This window comes from Anomaloglossus baeobatrachus, chromosome 1, assembly GCF_048569485.1.
Source record: "Anomaloglossus baeobatrachus isolate aAnoBae1 chromosome 1, aAnoBae1.hap1, whole genome shotgun sequence".
NCBI classification, from domain to species: domain Eukaryota; kingdom Metazoa; phylum Chordata; class Amphibia; order Anura; family Aromobatidae; genus Anomaloglossus; species Anomaloglossus baeobatrachus.
In genome coordinates, this window is record NC_134353.1 from 403,370,945 (window position 1) to 403,394,308 (window position 23,364).

At 51.3% G+C, this 23,364-nt stretch overlaps 1 protein-coding gene across 2 annotated transcripts in view; it reads right to left on the bottom strand.

Moving 5' to 3' along the window:
- DOT1L (DOT1 like histone lysine methyltransferase) overlaps positions 1–23,364 on the bottom strand; it is a 214,262-nt gene that overhangs the window by 35,147 nt on the left and 155,751 nt on the right. For both annotated transcript variants that reach the window (XM_075352589.1, XM_075352590.1), the window contains exons 19-22: positions 9,238–9,363; positions 7,053–7,495; positions 6,764–6,899; positions 6,525–6,668 (exon numbers count right to left, since the gene is read on the bottom strand). In XM_075352589.1, coding sequence (XP_075208704.1) covers positions 6,525–6,668; positions 6,764–6,899; positions 7,053–7,495; positions 9,238–9,363 — 849 coding nt within the window. The remainder of the gene's footprint in view (positions 1–6,524; positions 6,669–6,763; positions 6,900–7,052; positions 7,496–9,237; positions 9,364–23,364) is intronic.

Consider the following 23,364-nt stretch of genomic DNA (forward strand, 5'->3'; position numbering starts at 1 on the left):
CCATGAACCAAAAGAACAATTCAACATGAACAACATGTGTACACAAAAGAACAACCAGCCCAAAGGGCACAGGGGCGGGTGCTGGGTCTCCCAATAGGAGCTAGAAGAAAAGGAATTTACGGTAAGTAAACAAAATTCCCTTCTTTGTCGCTCCATTGGGAGACCCAGACAATTGGGACGTCCAAAAGCAGTCCCTGGGTGGGTAAAAGAATACCTCAATAAAAAGAGCCGAAAACGGCCCCCTCTTACAGGTGGGCAACTGCCGCCTGAAGGACTCGCCTACCTAGACTGGCGTCTGCTGAAGCATAGGTATGCACTTGATATTGTTTCGTGAAAGTGTGCAGACTAGACCATGTAGCTGCCTGACACACCTGCTGAGACGTCGCCCGGTGCCGCAATGCCCAGGATGCACCTACGGCTCTGGTAGAATGGGCTTTCAGCCCTGAAGGGAGCGGAAGCCCGGAAGAACGGTAGGCCTCGAGAATCGGTTCCTTGATCCACCGAGCCAAGGTTGACTTGGAGGCCTGAGAGCCCTTACGCTGGCCAGCGACAAGGACAAAGAGCGCATCTGAACGGCGCAGGGGCGCCGTGCGAGACACGTAGAACCGGAGTGCTCTCACTAGATCCAAAGAGTGTAAATCCTTTTCACACTGGTGAATTGGATTAGAGCAAAAGGAAGGGAAGGAGATATCCTGATTTAGATGAAAAGGGGATACCACCTTAGGGAGAAATTCCGGGACAGGACGCAGAACCACCTTATCCTGGTGAAAAACCAGGAAGGGGGCTTTGCATGACAGCGCTGCAAGCTCAGACACTCTCCGAAGTGATGTGACTGCGACCAGGAAGGCCACCTTCTGCGAAAGACGTGAGAGAGAGACATCCCGCAGCGGCTCAAAAGGTGGTTTTTGAAGAGCCGTCAGGACCCTGTTAAGATCCCAGGGTTCCAACGGACGTTTGTAAGGTGGGACCATGTGGCAGACCCCCTGCAGGAACGTGCGGACCTGCGGAAGCCTGGCTAGACGCTTTTGAAAAAACACGGAGAGCGCCGATACTTGGCCCTTGAGAGAGCCGAGGGACAAACCCTTGTCCATTCCAGATTGTAGGAATGAAAGAAAAGTGGGTAAGGCAAACGGCCATGGAGGAAAACAGTTATCAGCGCACCAGGATAGGAAGATTTGCCAAGACCTGGAATAGATCTTGGCAGACGTTGGCTTCCTGGCTTGTCTCATGGTAGCAATGACATCCTGAGATAACCCTGAAGACGCTAGGAGCCAGGACTCAATGGCCACACAGTCAGGTTGAGGGCCACAGAATTCAGATGGAAAAACGGGCCTTCTGACAGCAAGTCTGGGCTGTCTGGAAGTGCCCACGGTTGACCCACCGTGAGATGCCACAGATCCGGATACCACGACCGCCTCGGCCAGTCTGGAGCGACGAGAATGGCGCGACGGCAGCCGGACCTGATCTTGCGTAGTACTCTGGGCAGCATCGCCAGAGGGGGAAACACATAAGGCAGTCGAAACTGCGACCAATCCTGGACTAAAGCGTCTGCTGCCAGAGCTCTGTGATCCTGAGACCGTGCCATGAATGCCGGGACTTTGTTGTTGTGCCGTGACGCCATGAGATCGACGTCCGGCGTTCCCCAGCGGCGACAGATCTCTCGAAACACGTCTGGGTGCAGAGACCATTCCCCCGCGTCCATGCCCTGACGACTGAGAAAATCTGCTTCCCAGTTTTCTACGCCCGGGATGTGAACTGCGGAGATGGTGGAGTCTGTGGCTTCCACCCACTGCAGAATCCGCCGGACTTCCTGGAAGGCTTGACGACTGCGAGTGCCGCCTTGGTGGTTGATGTAGGCGACGGCAGTGGCGTTGTCCGACTGTATTCGGATCTGCCTGCCCTCCAGCCACCGATGGAAAGCCAATAGGGCTAGATATACTGCCCTTATCTCCAGGATATTGATCTGAAGGGACGATTCTATCGGGGTCCAGGTTCCTTGAGCCCTGTGGTGGAGAAAAACCGCTCCCCAACCTGACAGGCTTGCGTCCGTGGTGACCACGGCCCAGGTTGGGGGTAGGAAGGATTTTCCCCGAGACAGATGTGGGTAGGAGCCACCACTGAAGTGATGTTTTGGTTGCAAGGGAAAGAGATGTTCTTGTCGAGGGAAGCCGCACTCTTGTCCCATTTGCGAAGAATGTCCCATTGGAGTGGCCGTAGATGGAATTGCGCGAACGGCACTGCCTCCATAGCTGCAACCATCTTCCCCAGGAAGTGCATGAGGCGCCTTAAGGGGTGTGACTGACTCCGAAGAAGTGATTGCACCCCCGCCTGCAGAGAAAGCTGTTTGTCCCGCGGTAGCTTGACTAACGCTGGCTGGGTATGAAACTCCATCCCGAGGCAAGTCAGTGATTGGGTCGGTGTCAACTTGGATTTCGGGAAATTGATGATCCACCCGAACTGCTGGAGAGTCGCCAAAGCGACGGTAAGGCTTTGTTGACACGCCACCCGAGAAGGGGCCCTGACTAGGAGATCGTCTAAGTAGGGGATCACCGAGTGGCCCTGAGAGTGCAGGACCGCCACGACGGATGCCATGACTTTGGTGAAAACCCGTGGGGCTGTCGCCAGGCCGAAAGGCAATGCCACGAACTGGAGGTGTTCGTCTCCGATGGCGAAACGCAGGAAACGTTGATGTTCGGGTGCGATCGGCACATGGAGATGAGCATCCTTGATGTCGATCGATGCTAGAAAGTCTCCTTGTGACATCGAGGCGATGACCAAGCGGAGAGATTCCATCCGAAACCGTCTGGTTCTCACATGTCTGTTGAGTAGCTTGAGGTCCAGAACGGGACGGAATGACCTGTCCTTTTTTGGCACCACGAACAAGTTGGAGTAAAATCCGCGACCACGTTCCTGAAGGGGAACGGGAGTCACAACTCCTTCCATCTTCAGAGCGTCCACTGCCTGAAAAACTGCGTCGGCCTGTGCGGGGGGCGGAAAGGTTCTGAAGAAACGAGCCGTAGGTTGGGAGCTGAACTCTATCCTGTAACCATGAGACAGAATGTCTCTCACCCATCGGTCTTGAACATGTGGCCACCAGGCGTCGCCAAAGCGGGAGAGCCTGCCACCGACCGAGGATGTGGCTAGGGGAGGCCGAGAGTCATGAGGAGGCCGTCTTGGAGGCAGTGTCTCCTGCGGCCTTTTGGGGGCGTGACTTGGACCGCCACGCATAGGAGTTCCTCTGGCCTTTCTCCGGCCTGTTGGACGAAGAGGATTGGGGCTTGGCGGAGGGACGAAAGGACCGAAACCTTGATTGGATTTTTCTCTGCTGAGGTCTCTTAGGTTTGGACTGGGGTAAGGAGGAGTCCTTTCCCTTGGATTCCTTAATAATCTCATCCAATCGTTCGCCAAATAAACGGTCGCCAGAAAAAGGCAAACCAGTTAGGAACCTTTTGGAAGCCGAGTCTGCTTTCCATTCGCGCAGCCACATGGCCCTGCGGACTGCCACGGAGTTAGCAGATGCTATAGCCGTACGGCTAGTGGAGTCCAGGACGGCGTTCATGGCGTAGGACGAAAAGGCTGATGCCTGAGAGGTCAAAGAAGAAACATGCGGAGCAGAATTCCGTGTGACAGCATTAATCTCAGTCAGACAAGCCGAGATTGCTTGGAGAGCCCACACAGCCGCAAAGGCCGGGGCGAAAGACGCGCCCGTGGCCTCATAGATGGACTTCACCAAGAGCTCTATCTGTCTGTCAATGGCATCCTTCAGGGATGAGCCATCGGCAACAGACACAACGGACCTAGCAGCCAATCTGGAGACTGGAGGATCCACCTTGGGAGAGTGTGCCTAGCCCTTAACGACTTCAGATGGAAAGGGATAACGCTTGTCAGTGTGCCTTTTAGCAAAGCGCTTGTCCGGGACCGCTCTGGGCTTCTGGACAGCATCCCTGAAGTTAGAGTGATCAAAAAACGTATTGCGCGTACGTTTGGGGAACCGAAATTGGTGTTTCTCCTGCTGAGAAGCCGACTCTTCTACAGGAGGAGGCGGGGGTGAGAGATCCAACACCTGGTTGATGGACGAGATAAGATCATTTACTAAGGCGTCCCCTTCAGGTGTATCAAGGTTAAGGGCGAAGTCAGGGTCAGAGCCCTGAGCTCCCACGTCCGCCTCGTCTTCCTGAGAGTTCTCAAGCTGGGATCCCGAGCAGCGTGAGGAGGCCGGGGAAGAGTCCCAGCGAGGCCGCTTAGCCGGTCTGGGACTGCGGTCCGGGCAGGAGTCCTCCGCCTGAGACCTAGGGGCTAACCTGGGAGCGCGCTGCGGTGCGGACCGAGAGGGGCCTGGAGGAGACAAGCTAACCGGGGCCGGGGCCTGTGACGGGCCCGGTCTGGACTGCAATGCCTCAAGGAGCTTAGATGACCATTTGTCCATAGACTGTGCAATGGATTGAGAAAGTGACAGAGAGTTTCTCAGCGAAAGAGGCCAACACCGGTGACTCTGTCCCTGCAGCCTGCTCAGGGGGAGCAGGGGGATCTACATGAGCCGAGGGGCCCACAAGTGCCCGAGGCTCCGGCTAAGCAAGCGTGGCAGGAGTCGAGCATTGCTCACAGTGATGGTAGGTGGAACCCGCAGGCAACATAGCCCCACAAGAGGTACAGGCCGCGAAAAAAACCTGTGCCTTAGTAGCTTTGCTCCTTGTGGACGACATGCTGTTGTCTCCAAGGAGAGTGACCACTGAGGGTATATGGGAAAAGGGTATACAGCCTGACCGAACAGATAGAGAGATATATATATATATATATCTCTATCTATTCCGGCACCCTAGGGGGACCAGCACCGGGTGACCGGTGTGGCTTACCGACCGCTAACGAGCGGAGTGTGTCCTCCAGATTCCCTGTCGTGGATCCCCCGGAGCTGCAGAGCTGTGTCGCTGAGAAGCATCCACCGGCAGAATACCAAAAAATGGCCGCCGGAGCTCTCAGGGGAGGAGTGGGGCCGAGGGCGGCGCCAGCAAAGAGCGGGAATCTGGGGTCCCCACAGTGGTCAATGAGGGGGGAGGGAGATATGCAGGATGCTCCAGCCCTCACATCCGACGTCATGTCGGTAATCCCGCCCTTACCCCTGACAAGCAGGCCCGGGGGGCGGGATTTTCGCGACTAGGCTGCGGCGAAGCCGGAGACTAAATTTGAGGCCGCGCCCGACAAGCAGGCACGGTCGGCGCGCAAGTCCGCCGGACTCCTCAGTTTTACAACTACCGCGGCTTCCGGGAAGAAGGTGCGCTCCCTGTACAGTCTCCCCATGGGGACACAAGAGTACCTTCAAGTTGCAGGGCCCGGTCCCTGGGGTTGAAGAGGCTCCGGACCGACAGGTTCCACCAGGGGCTGCGGATGGAGCACGGACCCTGCAAATGGATGACCGCTCAGGATCCCACTTCTCCCAGAGCCGCATAAGGGATGGTGAAGGAGACGGCATGTGGCTCCAGCCTCCGTACCCGCAATGGGTACCTCAACCTTAACAACACCGCCGACATAGTGGGGTAAGAAGGGAACATGCCGGGGGCCCCATCGGGGTCCTCTTTTCTTCCATCCGACATAACTATGTATGAGAATGCATGAGTGGATGTGTGCCTCCTTCCACACAAAGCATAAAAACTGAGGAGCCCATGGTCCACGGTAGGGTGTATAGGCAGAGGGGAGGGGTTACACTTTTTAAAGTGTAATACTTTGTGTGGCCTCCAGAGGCAGAAGCTATATACACCCAATTGTCTGGGTCTCCCAATGGAGCGACAAAGAAAAACCCACTTGGCACTGATGCACTGCTGAGAGACATGTCAGAGTGGGCTGTCAGTTAAAGTGCCGGGGTGTGCCTGCAGCCGTCGCTCACTGTGCTGACAGTGATGACTGTAGCTGCGCCATCATGTCTGTATGACAAAGCTGGTGGCTCCAAGCAGAAATAGGCTTCATTTTCTCCTGGATGCTGCACTTCCGGTAGGGTAGTCAGGCACCCTCAATGCTAGTAACCTGCAGATTAGCCTTTTCTGTGCAGATTAATAGCGTTATCTGACACAACAGGTTCCCTTTAATCCTAACCATACATAATAGGGAGGTACATGCACTGGGGCAACTGTTCTTGGGGCACCACTGAAAGAACCCCAACAGTCAGGCCCTCAGCATTCAGACATTTAGCCTGTGTATAGGGGATACATGCCTTTTGTGAGAATACCCCTTAACTCACTAATCTGTATAAAAAAAGAAAATATATGAAGTGGAGAACCTCAAACATACTAGAACATTTATTCTCATATGCTCAATATCCAGGATAAAACTAGAACCTGTCGTGGGGTCTTAGTTTTACTCCAGACATGCACTACATGGACATCAATTACTTAGACTAGCAAGATATACTCCAACGTACCTTCTGCTAATTAAAAGGTTGTCTCAAGGCAGTATGGTAGACCGCAGAACTGAAGAATATATTGTTCAGATACAAGGTCGATAAGTTGCTAACAAGGAACACAAGGTTATCCTACCTTTTCCACACGACTTGGCAAGACAACACTAGCCAGAGGTATGCTGACTGGCAGCTTGTTGGGCTGGACTGTGCTAAGTGGAATACTAATAGGCAAACTGGTGATGGTCTCAGAGTTCGGAGTAGCAGTATAATCTCTGGACAACTGAAACAAAAAAAAACAAAACCATGAGGACCAAGAAAAATGACAAATTACTTTTGTGAATAAAATCTGTACAATAATCTTCCGCATTATCCCACCTTGTCGGTCCCTCTTTCCATTGCGGTCTGTCCGGCCTCGGGAGATGAAGGGTGTGACTCATGAGGGCTTAGCTGGATACCATTTAATATTCCAGAACTTGATGACAAAAAACTACTTTCTCTCATCATTTCACTTCTAGATAAAACAAATAGAATTTAGAAACTATATTAATGCCAATAGTAAAATAAAAAAAATATAATACATAGTGTCCACCTAAGTGTCTGAATAGAGAGGTTTGTGAATTTAGTTTAGGGTGGAGCAAGACCCTCAAAGATACAACTTTCTTACCTGTGAGCGATGTCGGGGCCTTTAGAATTAGGATCTTGATTAAGATGACGCCTCATTGCAATTTTGGCAGGAGAATAGCGTGTGTAGTCTGGTTGAGACTGGCCGTTTTTTTCTCCCTTGTGCCGTGATATATGTAAATCATAGTGATCTACACGAGATGGTGTGCTTTCTTTAGAGCAAGGTCTACTCCCTCCACCACGACATGAGTGGTACAGTTCATAGTGAGAAGCATGACCATTAATTAAGGGTTCAGGGCTCATGCCATTAATGCTGGATGACTGAGCAGGAAGCAGACGAGTTTGTGATCCCTCTGGTGGGTAGCGAGCACTAAAAGTACCCTTAGAGCGACTGTTACTTGGTGGTGGATCCTCTGATAATGTGGTGGATTTCAGCTGAAGCAACTCATGTTGCCTCTGAAATTTCTCAAGCTCTACTATGCTGATCTGAAAATAAACAATGGGCAAGGGGTTAAGCATGGAAATAGTGTCAGCTTTTTAAGAATATGATTTCCGTCTCTGCACCCCCATGATTGTCTTCTCACACTGCAGTTATATAATGTGTACGTCCCTGCAGTTCCACCTTCTCTTCAGCCTCCATCTTGAATGCCAGATTACACTTTGCATTTTATTCCTTTAGACTCATCTTTTAATTCAAGCATCAAATGGGCACATAGAGCCAATACCATCTGTGCCTCTAAGAAAGCTGAACTACAAAGTTACGAGGCTGAACGGTGATCTGCTATATTATAGCTGTGTGACATGAGTGAGCCGTCTAGTCATCAGTAACACTGCTAAGAGCTTCTGCTGCACTGTGGAAAACTTCAGCTGTACAGTCTATACAATATCATGCAAAGTGTTCAGGTGATTGATATAGTGACCCCCCTTTCAAAGAACATAAAGACATGTAATTCCCAAAGGAACAACAGGAGGTCAGGTGACTGAACTGAAAAGAATGGATCCCTGAATTTCCTGATAGAAAGGGACAACTAAATAATTGAGGAACTACGGTACTTTTCGAATTATAAGGCAAAATTTTCCTCCCAAAAATGTGGAAGTAAAGTGAGGGGTGCGTCTTATAATCTGAATGTAGCTTACCGGGGTGGTAGAGAGTGGTCAGAAGAGGCTGGGAGAATGCTGCGGGGACAGTGGCGGCTGGTGCTAGGGTGGCTGTGCGGTGCCTGCAGCCGCTGTGAAGGGCCTCCGGCGGCTGCAGTGGCTGTGTGGTGTCTGCATGGGGTCTCTGGCAGCTGGACTGGCGCTGCGGGTCGGACAGTGAGGACTTCAAATAATGTCACCCGGAGTCAGCACGTGTGCAGATGGAGCGCTTGGCTCAAGCTATCATCTGCGCAGGCGCCGGCTAAAGCCCATTGATCTCCCTCCAGTGGACTTCAGGAAAATGGTGCTCGGAGGTGGCCCTTGCACAGATGAGATCTCAGCTTGCCATTGAGCCTAGAGCTCAATCTGCACTGACTACGGATGCCATTTCTTTGAAGCCATCACCGTTGCAGCAGCTGCTCCAGCACAGCAGCCAGAGTCTCTGCTGTAGCCACAGCACAGCCTACAGTTTCTGGGACATCCACCTGCATCCGTCATCCGCCTCCTGTGACTCCTCCACCACCACTACTGCCCCCTCCGGTAAGACATCACCGGATTACAAGATGGACCCCATTTTTTTTTCACCTTTTTTTTTTGCTCTGAATTTGGGGTGCGTCTTATAATCCGGTGCGTCCTATAAAATGAAAAATACGGTACATATACTGCATAAACACTGATTGAATGAAATACAAATTGTAAATGTTAAAGGAAAAAGCATTCGATGCATGTTCCAGAAATAGCTAAGCACGCTGCCTCATCAAACACCGGGCATCATACACAATGCCTAGATTTAAGAACAATGCTTGTGTGTATAAGCAGAAAAATGGATCCATTGCTCTGCTTTATGATCTTTATATCCATTTTACTTATCCTAGTAAGATAACACTTTAGATACTATTACGCCTTAAAGGAGTTATCCACTACTAGAACATTTAAATGTCACGATACAACTGGGAATAACTGCACTGACATTGCAGGAGCCGCATCGGTCTGGGAGGTGTATTTTTTTAATTATTATTTTAGATTGGTCAAATAAGCAGAAGGTGTTGTCAAGTAGCAAAAATAAACTAGTACTGGAAAATATCACTGACCTGTAACTCCAAACAATGCTTTTGCTTTTCTGAAATCTGGTTCTTTAGTGCAGATTTCTCTTTCATGAGATTCTCCAGGGACAGTGTATTCCAGTCCAGTTTTAACTCTTCGCAACGGGCCTTCAGCTAGAAGTGAGAAGAGGACAAAACCACATGGGTTTGTAGTGTAGAAGGTGTTCAGAAATGGTCATTTTGCCTTTATCTCCATGAAGGAGAGGTCAAACTTAACATCAGCAGCAAACCGTAATCGAAAAGTTAAGCAAACACAATTTTGCCCCAAAAAACCAAGGGGGCAGTAATAATAGTTTTTAAAGGGGTTATTCACTACTAGACAACCTCATATTAAAAAGGTCCTTATTACCGCATACAATAAAAACAACAAATAAAACTATGCTTCCCTTCAGGAGCATCACTTCCTCCTATCGTGGTGAAGTGTCTCCAGGTGGTAACCTCACAAGGTCACATGATTGCTGCTGCCTTCATGTAACAATTACATCAAATGATAAAGACACTTTGCAAACACAAATATACAGTTGTGTGTTTGATTTGTTTTTATGAATGTGTCTTTGGGTCATTAATAATGGGGAGTCAAGTAGTGGTCTCTTTAATGGTCAGGAAGCTTTGCAGGTAAGGCTACATTCACACTTCCGTTGTTTTGCATCAGTTACAATCCGTTGCCTTGAGGAATTACGGTATCTTGCAAAATATTTAGCAGGAATCCGCTTTTTCCCCATAGATTTCTATTAATGACGGATTGTGATGGATGGCCTTGCGTTGCATCCGCCGAGAGACGGATCAGTCGTTTACTCACAGACCGTCAGGTGGGAGCAGCGCTGAATGTAACGTTTTTTGGAGCGGCAAAAAAACGCACTCCGCAGGATTCCATCGCAAATTGTCAAGAGCTATAATGGATGTCTATGGTGCTGGATTCCGTCGTAATCAGTCACATGACGAAATCCAGTGCTGGGTTCCGTCATGCTCTACTGAGCATGCCCAGTATGTCTGGCATTCCCATTGGGCTGTCCCAAACACAAATGGACACGACGGATCTGTCAAAAAACGGATGCGACGGATCAGTTTTTTTCCACAGGATTCCTGTGAACGGAATCCTGTGAAATAACACATCTGTTGCATCAGTTGACATCTAAAAAAGATGGACTTGACAAATTTAAAATAACGGAAGTGTGAATGTAGCCTAAAACGGCTTTTTATATTACAATATTACCAGTGGCGCAGGAAAAATTTCTGTATTTGTGCTCATATAACTACTAAATCGATTGCACAGTTCTGGGTGGTTAGATTTCCACCAAGAAAACAAAACAGTCCCGAGTCATTCACTTAGTTGCAACAGGAGCCCACATAAGCAAATCTGATAACCTGGGCTGCACACTGTGTATGTGCCAAGCCATTTTTTCAGATTTGCTTTCGTTTCTTGTACTTTGTACATATAGGGGCATGGCTCCTCTATTTTGGGCTTTGCATTGTGGTTGTAATTTTCCAAAACGGTCAGGCCCTGGATCCTGCTCTAGTCCCATCTATTGAGGCCTGCTGGCAACTGGAGAGGTGAATCAATACAGATAGGACCATTCTGATTAGTACACGTTTTTAGATAAAAAGGTGAACTAAGAAGGGAATTTTGTTACTTACCGTAAATTCCTTTTCTTCTAGCTCCAATTGGGAGACCCAGCCGATTGGGTGTATAGCTACTGCCTCCGGAGGCCACACAAAGCATTACACTAAAAAGTGTAAGGCCCCTCCCCTTCTGGCTATACACCCACCGTGGGATCACGGGCTGCTCAGTTTTAGTGCTAAAGCAAGAAGGAGGAAAGCCAATAACTGGTTTAAACAAATTCAATCCGAAGTAACATCGGAGAACTGAAACCGTTCAACATGAACAACATGTGTACCCGAAAAAACCAAAAATCCCGCAGGAAACAGGGCGGGTGCTGGGTCTCCCAATTGGAGCTAGAAGAAAAGGAATTTACGGTAAGTAACAAAATTCCCTTCTTCTTCGGCGCTCCATTGGGAGACCCAGACGATTGGGACGTCCAAAAGCAGTCCCTGGGTGGGTAAATTAATACCTCAAGTTAGAGCTGCAAAACAGCCCTCCCCTACGAGGAGGCAACCGCCGCCTGCAGGACTCTTCTACCTAGGCTGGCGTCCGCCGAAGCGTAGGTATGCACCTGATAATGTTTGGTGAAAGTGTGCAGACTCGACCAGGTAGCTGCCTGGCACACCTGTTGAGCCGTAGCCTGGTGTCGTAATGCCCAGGACGCACCCACGGCTCTGGTAGAATGGGCCTTCAGCCCTGATGGAACTGGAAGCCCAGCAGAACGGTAGGCTTCAAGAATTGGTTCCTTGATCCATCGAGCCAGGGTGGATTTGGAAGCCTGCGATCCTTTGCGCTTACCAGCGACAAGGACAAAGAGTGCATCCGAGCGGCGCAGGGGCGCCGTGCGGGAAATGTAGATTCTGAGTGCTCTCACGAGATCCAACAAATGCAAATCCTTTTCATACCGATGAACTGGATGAGGACAAAAGGAAGGTAAGGAGATATCCTGATTGAGATGAAAAGAGGATACCACCTTAGGGAGAAACTCCTGAATCGGGCGCAGCACTACCTTGTCCTGGTGAAAAACCAGGAAGGGAGCTTTGGATGACAGCGCTGCCAGCTCGGATACCCTCCGAAGAGACGTGACCGCTACCAGAAAGGCCACTTTCTGTGAGAGTCGAGAAAGTGAAACATCCCTCAGAGGCTCGAAGGGCGGCTTCTGGAGAGCAACTAGTACCCTGTTCAGATCCCATGGATCTAACGGCCGTTTGTACGGAGGGACGATGTGACAAACCCCCTGCAGGAACGTGCGTACCTGAGGAAGTCGTGCTAGACGCTTTTGAAAAAATACCGATAGCGCTGAGACTTGCCCTTTAAGGGAGCCGAGCGATAAGCCTTTTTCCAAACCAGATTGCAGGAAGGAAAGAAAAGTAGGCAATGCAAATGGCCAGGGGGACACTCCCTGTGCCGAGCACCAGGATAAGAAAATCTTCCACGTTCTGTGGTAGATCTTAGCAGACGTGGGCTTCCTAGCCTGTCTCATGGTGGCCACGACCCCTTGAGATAATCCTGAAGATGCTAGTATCCAGGACTCAATGGCCACACAGTCAGGTTCAGGGCCGTAGAATTCAGATGGAAAAACGGCCCTTGTGACAGTAAGTCTGGCCGGTCTGGTAGCGCCCACGGTTGGCCGACCGTGAGATGCCACAGATCCGGATACCACGACCTCCTCGGCCAGTCTGGGGCGACGAGCAGGACGCGGCGGCAATCGGACCTGATCTTGCGTAGCACTCTGGGCAAGAGTGCCAGAGGGGGAAACACATAGGGCAGCTGGAACTGCGACCAATCTTGCACTAAGGCGTCTGCCGCCAGAGCTCTGTGATCGCGAGACCGTGCCATGAAAGTTGGGACCTTGTTGTTGTGCCGGGACGCCATTAGGTCGACGTCCGGCCTTCCCCAGCGGCGACAGATTTCCTGAAACACGTCCGGGTGAAGGGACCATTCCCCTGCGTCCATACCCTGGCGACTGAGGAAGTCCGCTTCCCAGTTTTCTACGCCGGGGATGTGAACTGCGGATATGGTGGAGGCCGTGGCTTCCACCCACATCAGAATCCGCCGGACTTCCTGGAAGGCTTGCCGACTGCGTGTCCCGCCTTGGTGGTTGATGTATGCCACCGCTGTGGAGTTGTCCGACTGAATTCGGATCTGCTTTCCTTCCAGCCACTGCTGGAAGGCTTGTAGGGCAAGATACACTGCTCTGATTTCCAGAACATTGATCTGAAGGGTGGACTCCTGCTGAGTCCACGTACCCTGAGCCCTGTGGTGGAGAAAAACTGCTCCCCACCCTGACAGACTCGCGTCTGTCGTGACCACCGCCCAGGATGGGGGTAGGAAGGACCTTCCTTGTGATAATGAGGTGGGAAGAAGCCACCATTGAAGGGAGTCCTTGGCCGTCTGGGAAAGGGAGACTTTCCTGTCTAAGGACGTCGACTTCCCGTCCCATTGGCGGAGAATGTCCCATTGAAGTGGGCGCAGATGAAACTGCGCAAACGGGACTGCCTCCATTGCTGCCACCATCTTCCCCAGGAAGTGCATGAGGCGTCTTAAGGTGTGCGACTGGCCTTGAAGGAGAGAGTGCACCCCTGTCTGTAGTGAACGCTGCTTGTCCATCGGAAGCTTCACTATCGCTGAGAGAGTATGAAACTCCATGCCAAGATATGTTAGTGATTGGGTCGGTGACAGATTTGACTTTGAAAAGTTGATGATCCACCCGAAAGTCTGGAGAGTCTCCAGCGCAACGTTCAGGCTGTGTTGGCATGCCTCTTGAGAGGGTGCCTTGACAAGTAGATCGTCCAAGTAAGGGATCACGGAGTGTCCCTGAGAGTGCAAGACTGCTACCACTGCTGCCATGACCTTGGTGAAAACCCGTGGGGCTGTCGCCAGACCAAATGGCAGGGCTACGAACTGAAGGTGTTCGTCTCCTATAACGAAGCGTAGAAAACGCTGGTGCTCTGGAGCAATCGGCACGTGGAGATAAGCATCCTTGATGTCTATTGATGCTAGGAAATCTCCTTGAGACATCGAGGCAATGACGGAGCGGAGAGATTCCATCCGGAACCGCCTGGTTTTCACGTGCTTGTTGAGCAGTTTTAGGTCCAGAACAGGACGGAAAGAGCCGTCCTTTTTTGGCACCACAAACAGATTGGAGTAAAAACCTTGACCTCGTTCCTGAAGAGGAACAGGGATCACCACTCCTTCTGCCCTTAGAGAGCACACCGCCTGCAGAAGAGCATCGGCTCGGTCGGGATGTGGGGAAGTTCTGAAGAACCGAGGCGGAGGACGAGAACTGAACTCTATCCGGTACCCGTGAGACAAAATGTCTGTTACCCACCGGTCTTTGACCTGTGGCAGCCAAATGCCGCAAAAGCGGGAGAGCCTGCCACCGACCGAGGATGCGGAGAGAGGAGGCCGAAAGTCATGAGGCAGCCGGCTTGGAAGCAGTTCCTCCGGCTGCTTTCTTTGGGCGTGAGTGAGTCCGCCAGGAATCTGAGCTCCTCTGCTCCTTCTGAGTCCTTTTGGACGAGGAGAATTGGGCCCTGCCCGAACCTCGAAAGGACCGAAACCTCGACTGTCCCCTCCACTGTTGAGGTTTGCTTGATCTGGGCTGGGGTAAGGAAGAGTCCTTACCCTTGGACTGTTTAATGATTTCAGCCAATTGCTCACCAAACAGTCTGTCTTGAGATAATGGCAAACTGGTTAAGCATTTTTTGGAAGCAGAATCTGCTTTCCATTCCTTTAACCATAAGGCTCTGCGTAAAACCACAGAGTTGGCGGACGCCATTGACGTACGGCTGGTAGAGTCCAAGACCGCATTGATAGCGTAAGTCGCAAACGCAGACATTTGCGAGGTCAAGGACGCCACTTGCGGCACTGATGGACGTATGACAGAGTCCACCTGCGCCAGACCAGCTGAAATAGCTTGGAGTGCCCACACGGCTGCGAATGCTGGAGCAAACGACGCGCCGATAGCTTCATAGACAGATTTCAACCAAAGGTCCATCTGTCTGTCATTGGCATCTTTAAGTGAAGCCCCATCTTCCACTGCAACTATGGATCTAGCCGCAAGCCTGGAGATTGGGGGGTCCACCTTTGGACACTGGGTCCAGCGTTTGACCACGTCAGGGGGAAAGGGATAACGTGTATCCTTAAGACGTTTGGAGAAACGCTTATCTGGATAAGCATGGTGTTTCTGGACTGCTTCTCTGAAGTCAGCGTGGTCCAGAAAAGTACTCAATTTACGTTTGGGATACCTGAAATGGAATTTCTCCTGCTGTGCTGCTGCCTCCTCCGCTGGAGGAGAAATATCCAGCAGTCTATTGATGGCCGCTATAAGATCATTCACCATGGCGTCACCATCAGGGGTATCCAGGTTGAGAGCAGTCTCAGGATTAGACTCCTGATCACCTAGCTCTGTCTCATCATACAGAGAATCCTCTCGCTGAGACCCTGACCAGCGTGATGACGCCGAGGGTCTCTCCCAGCGAGCTCGCTTAGGCTGCCTGGGACTGTCGTCCGAGTCAGAGCCTTCAGCCTGTGATGCCTGGGACCCCCTTGGAGCACGGATTAGTTCCAACTGAGGGGGACCGGGGAACATTGAATCAGCAGTGCCCATGGTCTGAGTGACCGGCCTGGACTGCAAAGTTTCTAGAATTTTTGTCATAGTCACAGACATCTTATCAGCAAAAACTGCAAACTCTGTCCCCGTCACCGGGGCAGGGTTCACAGGCGTCTCTGCCTGGGCCACTACTAGCATAGACTCCGGCTGACGAAGTGGCACAGGGACCGAACATTGCACACAATGGGGGTCAGTGGAACCTGCCGGTAGATCAGCCCCACATGCGGTACAGGCAGCATATAAAGACTGTGCCTTGGCACCCTTGCTTTTTGCGGATGACATGCTGTTGTCTCCTCAGAGCAATATAGGGGTATAAGCCAAGAAGCGACCGTACAGTGCAATATATAGGTACAGACAAAAGTACACCAAACAACACTGTGGCACTAGTGGGGTCAGCACCTAGGTGCTGCTTACCGCCCGCTTAACAGCGGGTGTGTGGTCGCCAGAATCCCCTGTCTGGGTCTCCCAGGGCTATGTCCGTTCTCCAGCTCAGACTGCGTGCAGGAATGGCTGCCGGCGTCCTGTGAAGAGGGGCGGGCCGTGGGCGTGCTGCAGACAAAGAGCGGGAAACTGGCGTCCCACTGTGCCCAGTGAGAGGGCTGGAGTATGTAAATAAGACTCCAGCCCTCGGCGCTGACTATTGTACAGCGTCTCTCCCCTTCCCTGACTGACAGGGCTGGGGGCGGGAACGAAACGTAACTAGGCCGCAGAAGCCGGGGACTAGATTTATAAGCGCTGCCGTCGTAAAAGCACGGTCGGCGCGAAGTCCCCGGCGCACCACAAGTCTCAGCCGCGCCGCAGTCTCCGGGGGCGGCCGGCGTGGTAGTTCCCCACACATAAACTCACTCAGCTAAGCTGCAGTGAGTATAACCCAAGCGCGCAGCGCTACTGTCCCCGGCGCACTAGAACACCCAGCAACGCTGGAGTGTGTCTGTGCCTGTCTGTACGGGGACACAGAGTACCTGAATGTTGCAGGGCCTTGTCCCTGACGGTACCCAGCTCCGTATCCAGCAGGATCTCCGGGTCTGTGGATGGAGCCCGGCCTCAGAGCCTGGAGGCCGGTAAGATCCCACTTCACCAGAGCCCTCAGGGGGATGGGGAAGGAAAAACAGCATGTGGGCTCCAGCCTCCGTACCCGCAATGGGTACCTCAACCTTAACAAACACCGCCAACAAGAGTGGGGTGAGAAGGGAGCATGCTGGGGGCCCTTTAGCATGGGCCCTCTTTTCTTCCATCCGATATAGTCAGCAGCTACTGCTGACTAAACAGTGGAGCTATGCGTGGATGTCTGACCTCCTTCGCACAAAGCTTGAAAACTGAGCAGCCCGTGATCCCACGGGGGGTGTATAGCCAGAAGGGGAGGGGCCTTACACTTTTTAGTGTAATGCTTTGTGTGGCCTCCGGAGGCAGTAGCTATACACCCAATCGGCTGGGTCTCCCAATGGAGCGCCGAAGAAAAACCCCATGTACTTTTACTGTATACTTCCTGCAGGGTATTTGCTCATTGCTTTTATCCTTTACTTGAACCCACAGAGACGTGTGTCTGTACCACAGGTAACATTGTAGTGTAAAGAGCAGTTTTCAAAGTCATTAAATGGATCATCCAACAACCCCTCATTAACATCCCCAGGGTGGATTATAAAAAAAACATAACTGTACACTTGTGGCCATATAAAAGGGATTATCCACATCTTTTTAGTGCGGCCCATCACACTCCCTAGCCGAATTAAATTCACATAGTCCCTCCACGTCTTCCCAGAATATAACCCCATGTCAAACTCCATGGCACCCAAATGCATCTCAAGGTCCTGGCCAACTGGTCCAGGCAGCCATTATCTATCCCCCATTTCCTTGAGATGGCTGGATTGGCATTGTAAATAAGCACCTGTACCTTGTCCCCCCCATCGCACTGTAGATTGTCAGCTCTCACGAGCAGGGTTGTCTTTTTTCCATACGCCCAAATATTGTATTTTCTATAACTGTTATTTGTTTGTATATGAATCTCCTGAATTGTAAAGCGCTGCGGAATATGTTGGCGCTATAGAAATAAAGATTATTATTATTACTGGACAACTCTTCATTAATAACCCCAGGGTGCAGCACTAAATATATTTCTCTTTCAGCTAACAGGTGGACTGACATACATGTAAAAGAAGGCATGTGAAATTGGCAACTAGATAGGTAATTTCTTTATAGTTAGAGCCCAGCCTGACCTATGAGTAGGGAGGAGCGGACCACTGGAAGTTCGGGTGTGCTTGGGCTTTAGTAGTTTAATCCGGGACTTGAACTTGACCCCAAACCCCATATAAGTCAATGGGGACCCGAACTTCTGTGCTGTAAAATGGCCATAGTAAAAGATGAGGGAGTTGCAAATCAAAGTAAAATGGGGGGGGGGGGGGGAAGCAAGACAATCACCCTGCAAACAAATGAAGATAGGGAATATTATATATATATATATATATATATATTATATTATTATATATATATATATATATATATATATATATATTATATATATATATATATATATATATATACACACACACATATACACACATACACACACACACACACGTACACACACACACACACACACACGTACACACACACACACACACACACACACACACTGCAGGGTCCGCTCTGGAGCGGTGCTGGGGGCAGGTGAAAGCTGCAGGCGGCAGCGTTAGATCTCCTGCTCATATAATATGCATAAGCGTGGTGCTGAAACCGCATCGCGCTGATGGGCTGGGGCAGCGGGGCATATTATATCTGCCTGTGCTCCCTTTGATCGCACATGATCCCCCCTGTGTTAGATATGGCCCCCATACTGCTGCCCATAGTAAAATAAAAAAAAGCTTTACTTACCTCCAGCGATGATCTCCCGGTCTCCTGCTGCTGCTGTCTGTGATAAGGCACGCAGAGATGATATCACTCTGCCGTGCCGATCACATGACCGGCAGCAAGAACCAGGAAGTGGAGGAGGAGCTCAACCCCACAGAGGGAGACACAGGGATTACAGCGCTGAGAAGGTAAGGAAAGAGTGTTTTATTTTATTATGGGCAGAAGTATGGGGTCCATATCTAACACAGGGGAGATGTGCCATCTATAGTGGCCATGGGCAGCAGTATGGGGACCATATCAAACACAGGGGAGATGTGCCATCTATAGTGGCCATGGGCAGCAATATGGGGGGCCATATCAAACACAGGGGAGATGTGCCATCTATAGTAGCCATGGGCAGCACAGGGGGACATGTCCCAGCACAATGGTGCTATATTCAATATCAGGGTGCCATGTCCAGATTAAGGGGGGCTAATTTTAGGATGGGGGGCTATGAGGGACATATACCCTATATGATTTGTTAGACGGACACTGGCACTATAAGATGGACCCCATTTACCATAAAAAAAAAAAAAAAAAAATCTTTTCCTTCACCAAATTTGGGGGTGCGTCTTATAAAGCGAAAGAAGGGAATTTTGTTACTTACCGTAAATTCCTTTTCTTCTAGCTCTTATTGGGAGACCCAGACGATTGGGTGTATAGCACTGCCTCCGGAGGCCACACAAAGCAATTACACTAAAAAGTGTAAGGCCCCTCCCCTTCTGGCTATACACCCCCAGTGGGATCACTGGCTCACCAGTTTTAGTGCAAAAGCAAGAAGGAGGAAAGCCAATAACAGGTTTAAACAAATTCTCTCCGAGTAACATCGGAGAGCTGAAAACCGTTCAACATGAACAACATGTGTACCCGCAAACAAACCAAAAAATCCCGAAGGACAACAGGGCGGGTGCTGGGTCTCCCAATAAGAGCTAGAAGAAAAGGAATTTACGGTAAGTAACAAAATTCCCTTCTTCTTCAGCGCTCTATTGGGAGACCCAGACGATTGGGACGTCCAAAAGCTGTCCCTGGGTGGGTAAAGAAATACCTCATGTTTAGAGCTGCAAGACAGCCCTCCCCTACGGGGAGGCAACTGCCGCCTGCAGGACTCTTCTACCTAGGCTGGCGTCCGCCGAAGCATAGGTATGCACCTGATAATGTTTGGTGAAAGTGTGCAGACTCGACCAGGTAGCTGCCTGGCACACCTGTTGAGCCGTAGCCTGGTGTCGTAATGCCCAGGATGCACCCACGGCTCTGGTAGAATGGGTCTTCAGCCCTGATGGAACCGGAAGCCCAGCAGAACGGTAGGCTTCAAGAATTGGTTCTTTGATCCATCGAGCCAGGGTGGCCTTAGAAGCCTGCGACCCTTTGCGCTGACCAGCGACAAGGACAAAGAGTGCATCCGAACGGCGCAAGGGCGCCGTGCGGGAAATGTAGATTCTGAGTGCTCTCACCAGATCTAACAAATGTAAATCTTTCTCATACCGATGAACTGCATGAGGACAAAACGAAGGCAAAGAGATATCCTGATTAAGATGAAAAGAGGATACCACCTTCGGGAGAAACTCCTGAATGGGGCGCAGCACAACCTTGTCCTGGTGGAAGACCAGGAAAGGAGCCTTGGATGATAGTGCTGCCAGCTCAGACACTCTCCGAAGAGATGTGATCGCTACCAGAAAAGCCACTTTCTGCGATAGTCTAGAAAGTGAAACCTCCCTCAGAGGCTCGAAGGGCGGCTTCTGGAGGGCAACTAGTACCCTGTTCAGATCCCATGGATCTAACGGCCGCTTGTACGGGGGTACGATATGGCAAACCCCCTGTAGGAACGTGCGCACCTTAGGAAGGCGTGCCAAACGCCTCTGAAAAAAGACGGATAGCGCCGAGACCTGACCTTTAAGGGAGCCGAGCGACAAACCTTTTTCTAACCCAGATTGCAGGAAAGAAAGAAAGGTAGGCAATGCAAATGGCCAGGGAGACACTCCCTGAGCAGAGCACCAGGATAAGAATATCCTCCACGTTCTGTGGTAGATCTTAGCGGACGTGGGCTTCCTAGCCTGTCTCATGGTGGCAACGACCCCTTGGGACAATCCTGAAGACGCTAGGATCCAGGACTCAATGGCCACACAGTCAGGTTCAGGGCCGCAGAATTCCGATCGAAAAACGGCCCTTGGGACAGTAAGTCTGGTCGGTCTGGGAGTGCCCACGGTTGGCCGACCTTGAGCTGCCACAGATCCGGATACCACGCCCTCCTCGGCCAGTCTGGGGCGACAAGTATGACGCGGCTGCAATCGGATCTGATCTTGCGTAGCACTCTGGGCAAGAGTGCCAGAGGTGGAAACACATAAGGGAGCCGGAACTGCGACCAATCTTGCACTAGGGCGTCTGCCGCCAGCGCTCTTTGATCGCGAGACCGTGCCATGAAGGTTGGGACCTTGTTGTTGTGCCGTGACGCCATTAGGTCGACGTCCGGCACCCCCCAGCGGCGACAGATTTCCTGAAACACGTCTGGGTGAAGGGACCATTCCCCTGCGTCCATGCCCTGGCGACTGAGGAAGTCTGCTTCCCAGTTTTCTACGCCGGGGATGTGAACTGCGGATATGGTGGAGGCTGTGGCTTCCACCCACATCAGAATCCGCCGGACTTCCTGGAAGGCTTGCCGACTGCGTGTCCCCCCTTTGTGGTTGATGTATGCCACCGCTGTGGAGTTGTCCGACTGAATTCGGATCTGCCTTCCTTCCAGCCACTGCTGGAAGGCTAGTAGGGCAAGATACACTGCTCTGATTTCCAGAACATTGATCTGAAGGGTGGACTCCTGCCGAGTCCACGTACCCTGAGCCCTGTGGTGGAGAAAGACTGCTCCCCACCCTGATAGACTCGCGTCTGTCGTGACCACCGCCCAAGACGGTGGTAGGAAGGATCTTCCCTGTGATAATGAGGTGGGAAGAAGCCACCACTGCAGAGAGTCTTTGGCCGTCTGGGAAAGGGAGACTTTCCTGTCTAGGGATGTTGACTTCCCGTCCCATTGGCGGAGAATGTCCCATTGAAGTGGACGCAGATGAAACTGCGCAAACGGAACCGCCTCTATTGCCGCCACCATCTTCCCGAGGAAGTGCATGAGGCGTCTTAAGGAGTGCGACTGACTTTGAAGGAGAGCCTGCACCCCAGTCTGTAGAGACCGCTGCTTGTCCAGCGGAAGCTTCACTATCGCTGAGAGAGTATGAAACTCCATGCCCAGATACGTTAGTGATTGGGTCGGTGACAGATTTGACTTTGGGAAGTTGATGATCCACCCGAACGCCTGGAGAGTCTCCAGTGCAACATTCAGGCTGAGTTGGCATGCCTCTTGAGAGGGTGCCTTGACCAGTAGATCGTCCAAGTAAGGGATCACAGAGTGTCCGTGAGAGTGCAAGACTGCTACCACTGCCGCCATGATCTTGGTGAACACCCGAGGGGCTGTCGCCAGACCAAATGGCAGAGCTACGAACTGAAGATGGTCGTCTCCTATCACGAAGCGTAGAAAGCGTTGGTGCTCTGTAGCCATCGGCACGTGGAGATAAGCATCTTTGATGTCTATTGATGCTATGAAATCTCCTTGAGACATCGAGGCAATGACTGAGCGGAGGGATTCCATCCGGAACCGCCTGGCGTTCACATGCTTGTTGAGCAGTTTCAGGTCCAGAACAGGACGGAAGGAGCCGTCCTTTTTTGGAACCACAAAGAGATTGGAGTAAAATCCTCGCCCCCGTTCCTGAGGGGGGACAGGGATCACGACTCCTTCTGCTCTTAGAGAGTCCACCGCCTGCAGCAGGGCATCTGCTCGGTTGGGGTGTGGGGAGGTTCTGAAGAACCGAGGTGGAGGTCGAGAACTGAACTCGATTCTGTACCCGCGAGACAAAATGTCTGTTACCCACCGGTCTTTGACCTGTGACAGCCAAATGTCGCAAAAGCGGGAGAGCCTGCCACCGACCGAGGATGCGGAGGGAGGAGGCCGAAAGTCATGAGGTAGCCGCTTTGGAAGCGGTTCCTGCATTTGCTTTCCTGGGGCGTGAGTGAGCCCGCCAGGAATCTGAGCTCCCTTGTTCTTTCTGAGTCCTTTTGGACGAGGAGAATTGGGCCTTGCCCGAGCCTCGAAAGGACCGAAACCTCGACTGCCACTTTTTCTGTTGAGGTTTACTTGCTCTGGGCTGTGGTAAGGAAGAGTCCTTACCCTTGGACTGTTTTATGATTTCAGCCAATTGCTCACCAAACAGTCTGTCTCTAGATAATGGCAAGCTGGTTAAGCATTTTTTGGAACCAGCATCTGCTTTCCAGTCCTTTAACCACAAGGCTCTGCGCAAAACCACAGAATTGGCGGACGCCATAGCGGTACGGCTCGTAGATTCTAGGACAGCATTGATAGCATAGGTCGCAAACGCAGACATTTGCGAAGTTAGGGACGCCACCTGCGGCACTGCTGGATGTATGAAAGCATCCACCTGTGCTAAACCAGCTGAAATAGCTTAAAGTGCCCACACGGCCGCGAATGCTGGAGCAAACGACGCGCCGATAGCTTCATAGACAGATTTCAACCAAAGGTCCATCTGTCTGTCGTTGGCATCTTTAAGTGAAGCGCCATCCTCTACTGCGACTATGGATCTAGCCGCAAGCTTGGAAATTGGGGGATCCACCTTTGGACACTGGGTCCAGCGTTTGGCCACCTCAGAGGGAAAAGGATAACGGGTATCCTTAGAACGTTTAGAGAAACGCTTGTCTGGATGAGCGTCGTGTTTCTGGATCGATTCTCTGAAGTCAGAGTGGTCCGAAAAAGCACTTAATTTACGCTTGGGATACAGGAAATGGAACTTCTCCTGCTGTGCAGCTGCCTCCTCTGCAGAAGGGGCTGGGGGAGAAATCTCCAACAGTCTATTAATTGCCGATATAAGGTCATTAACCATGGCGTCACCATCAGGGGCATCCAGATTGAAAGGAGCCTCAGGATTAGAATCCTGATCACCGTCCTCAGTCTCATCACCGAGAGACT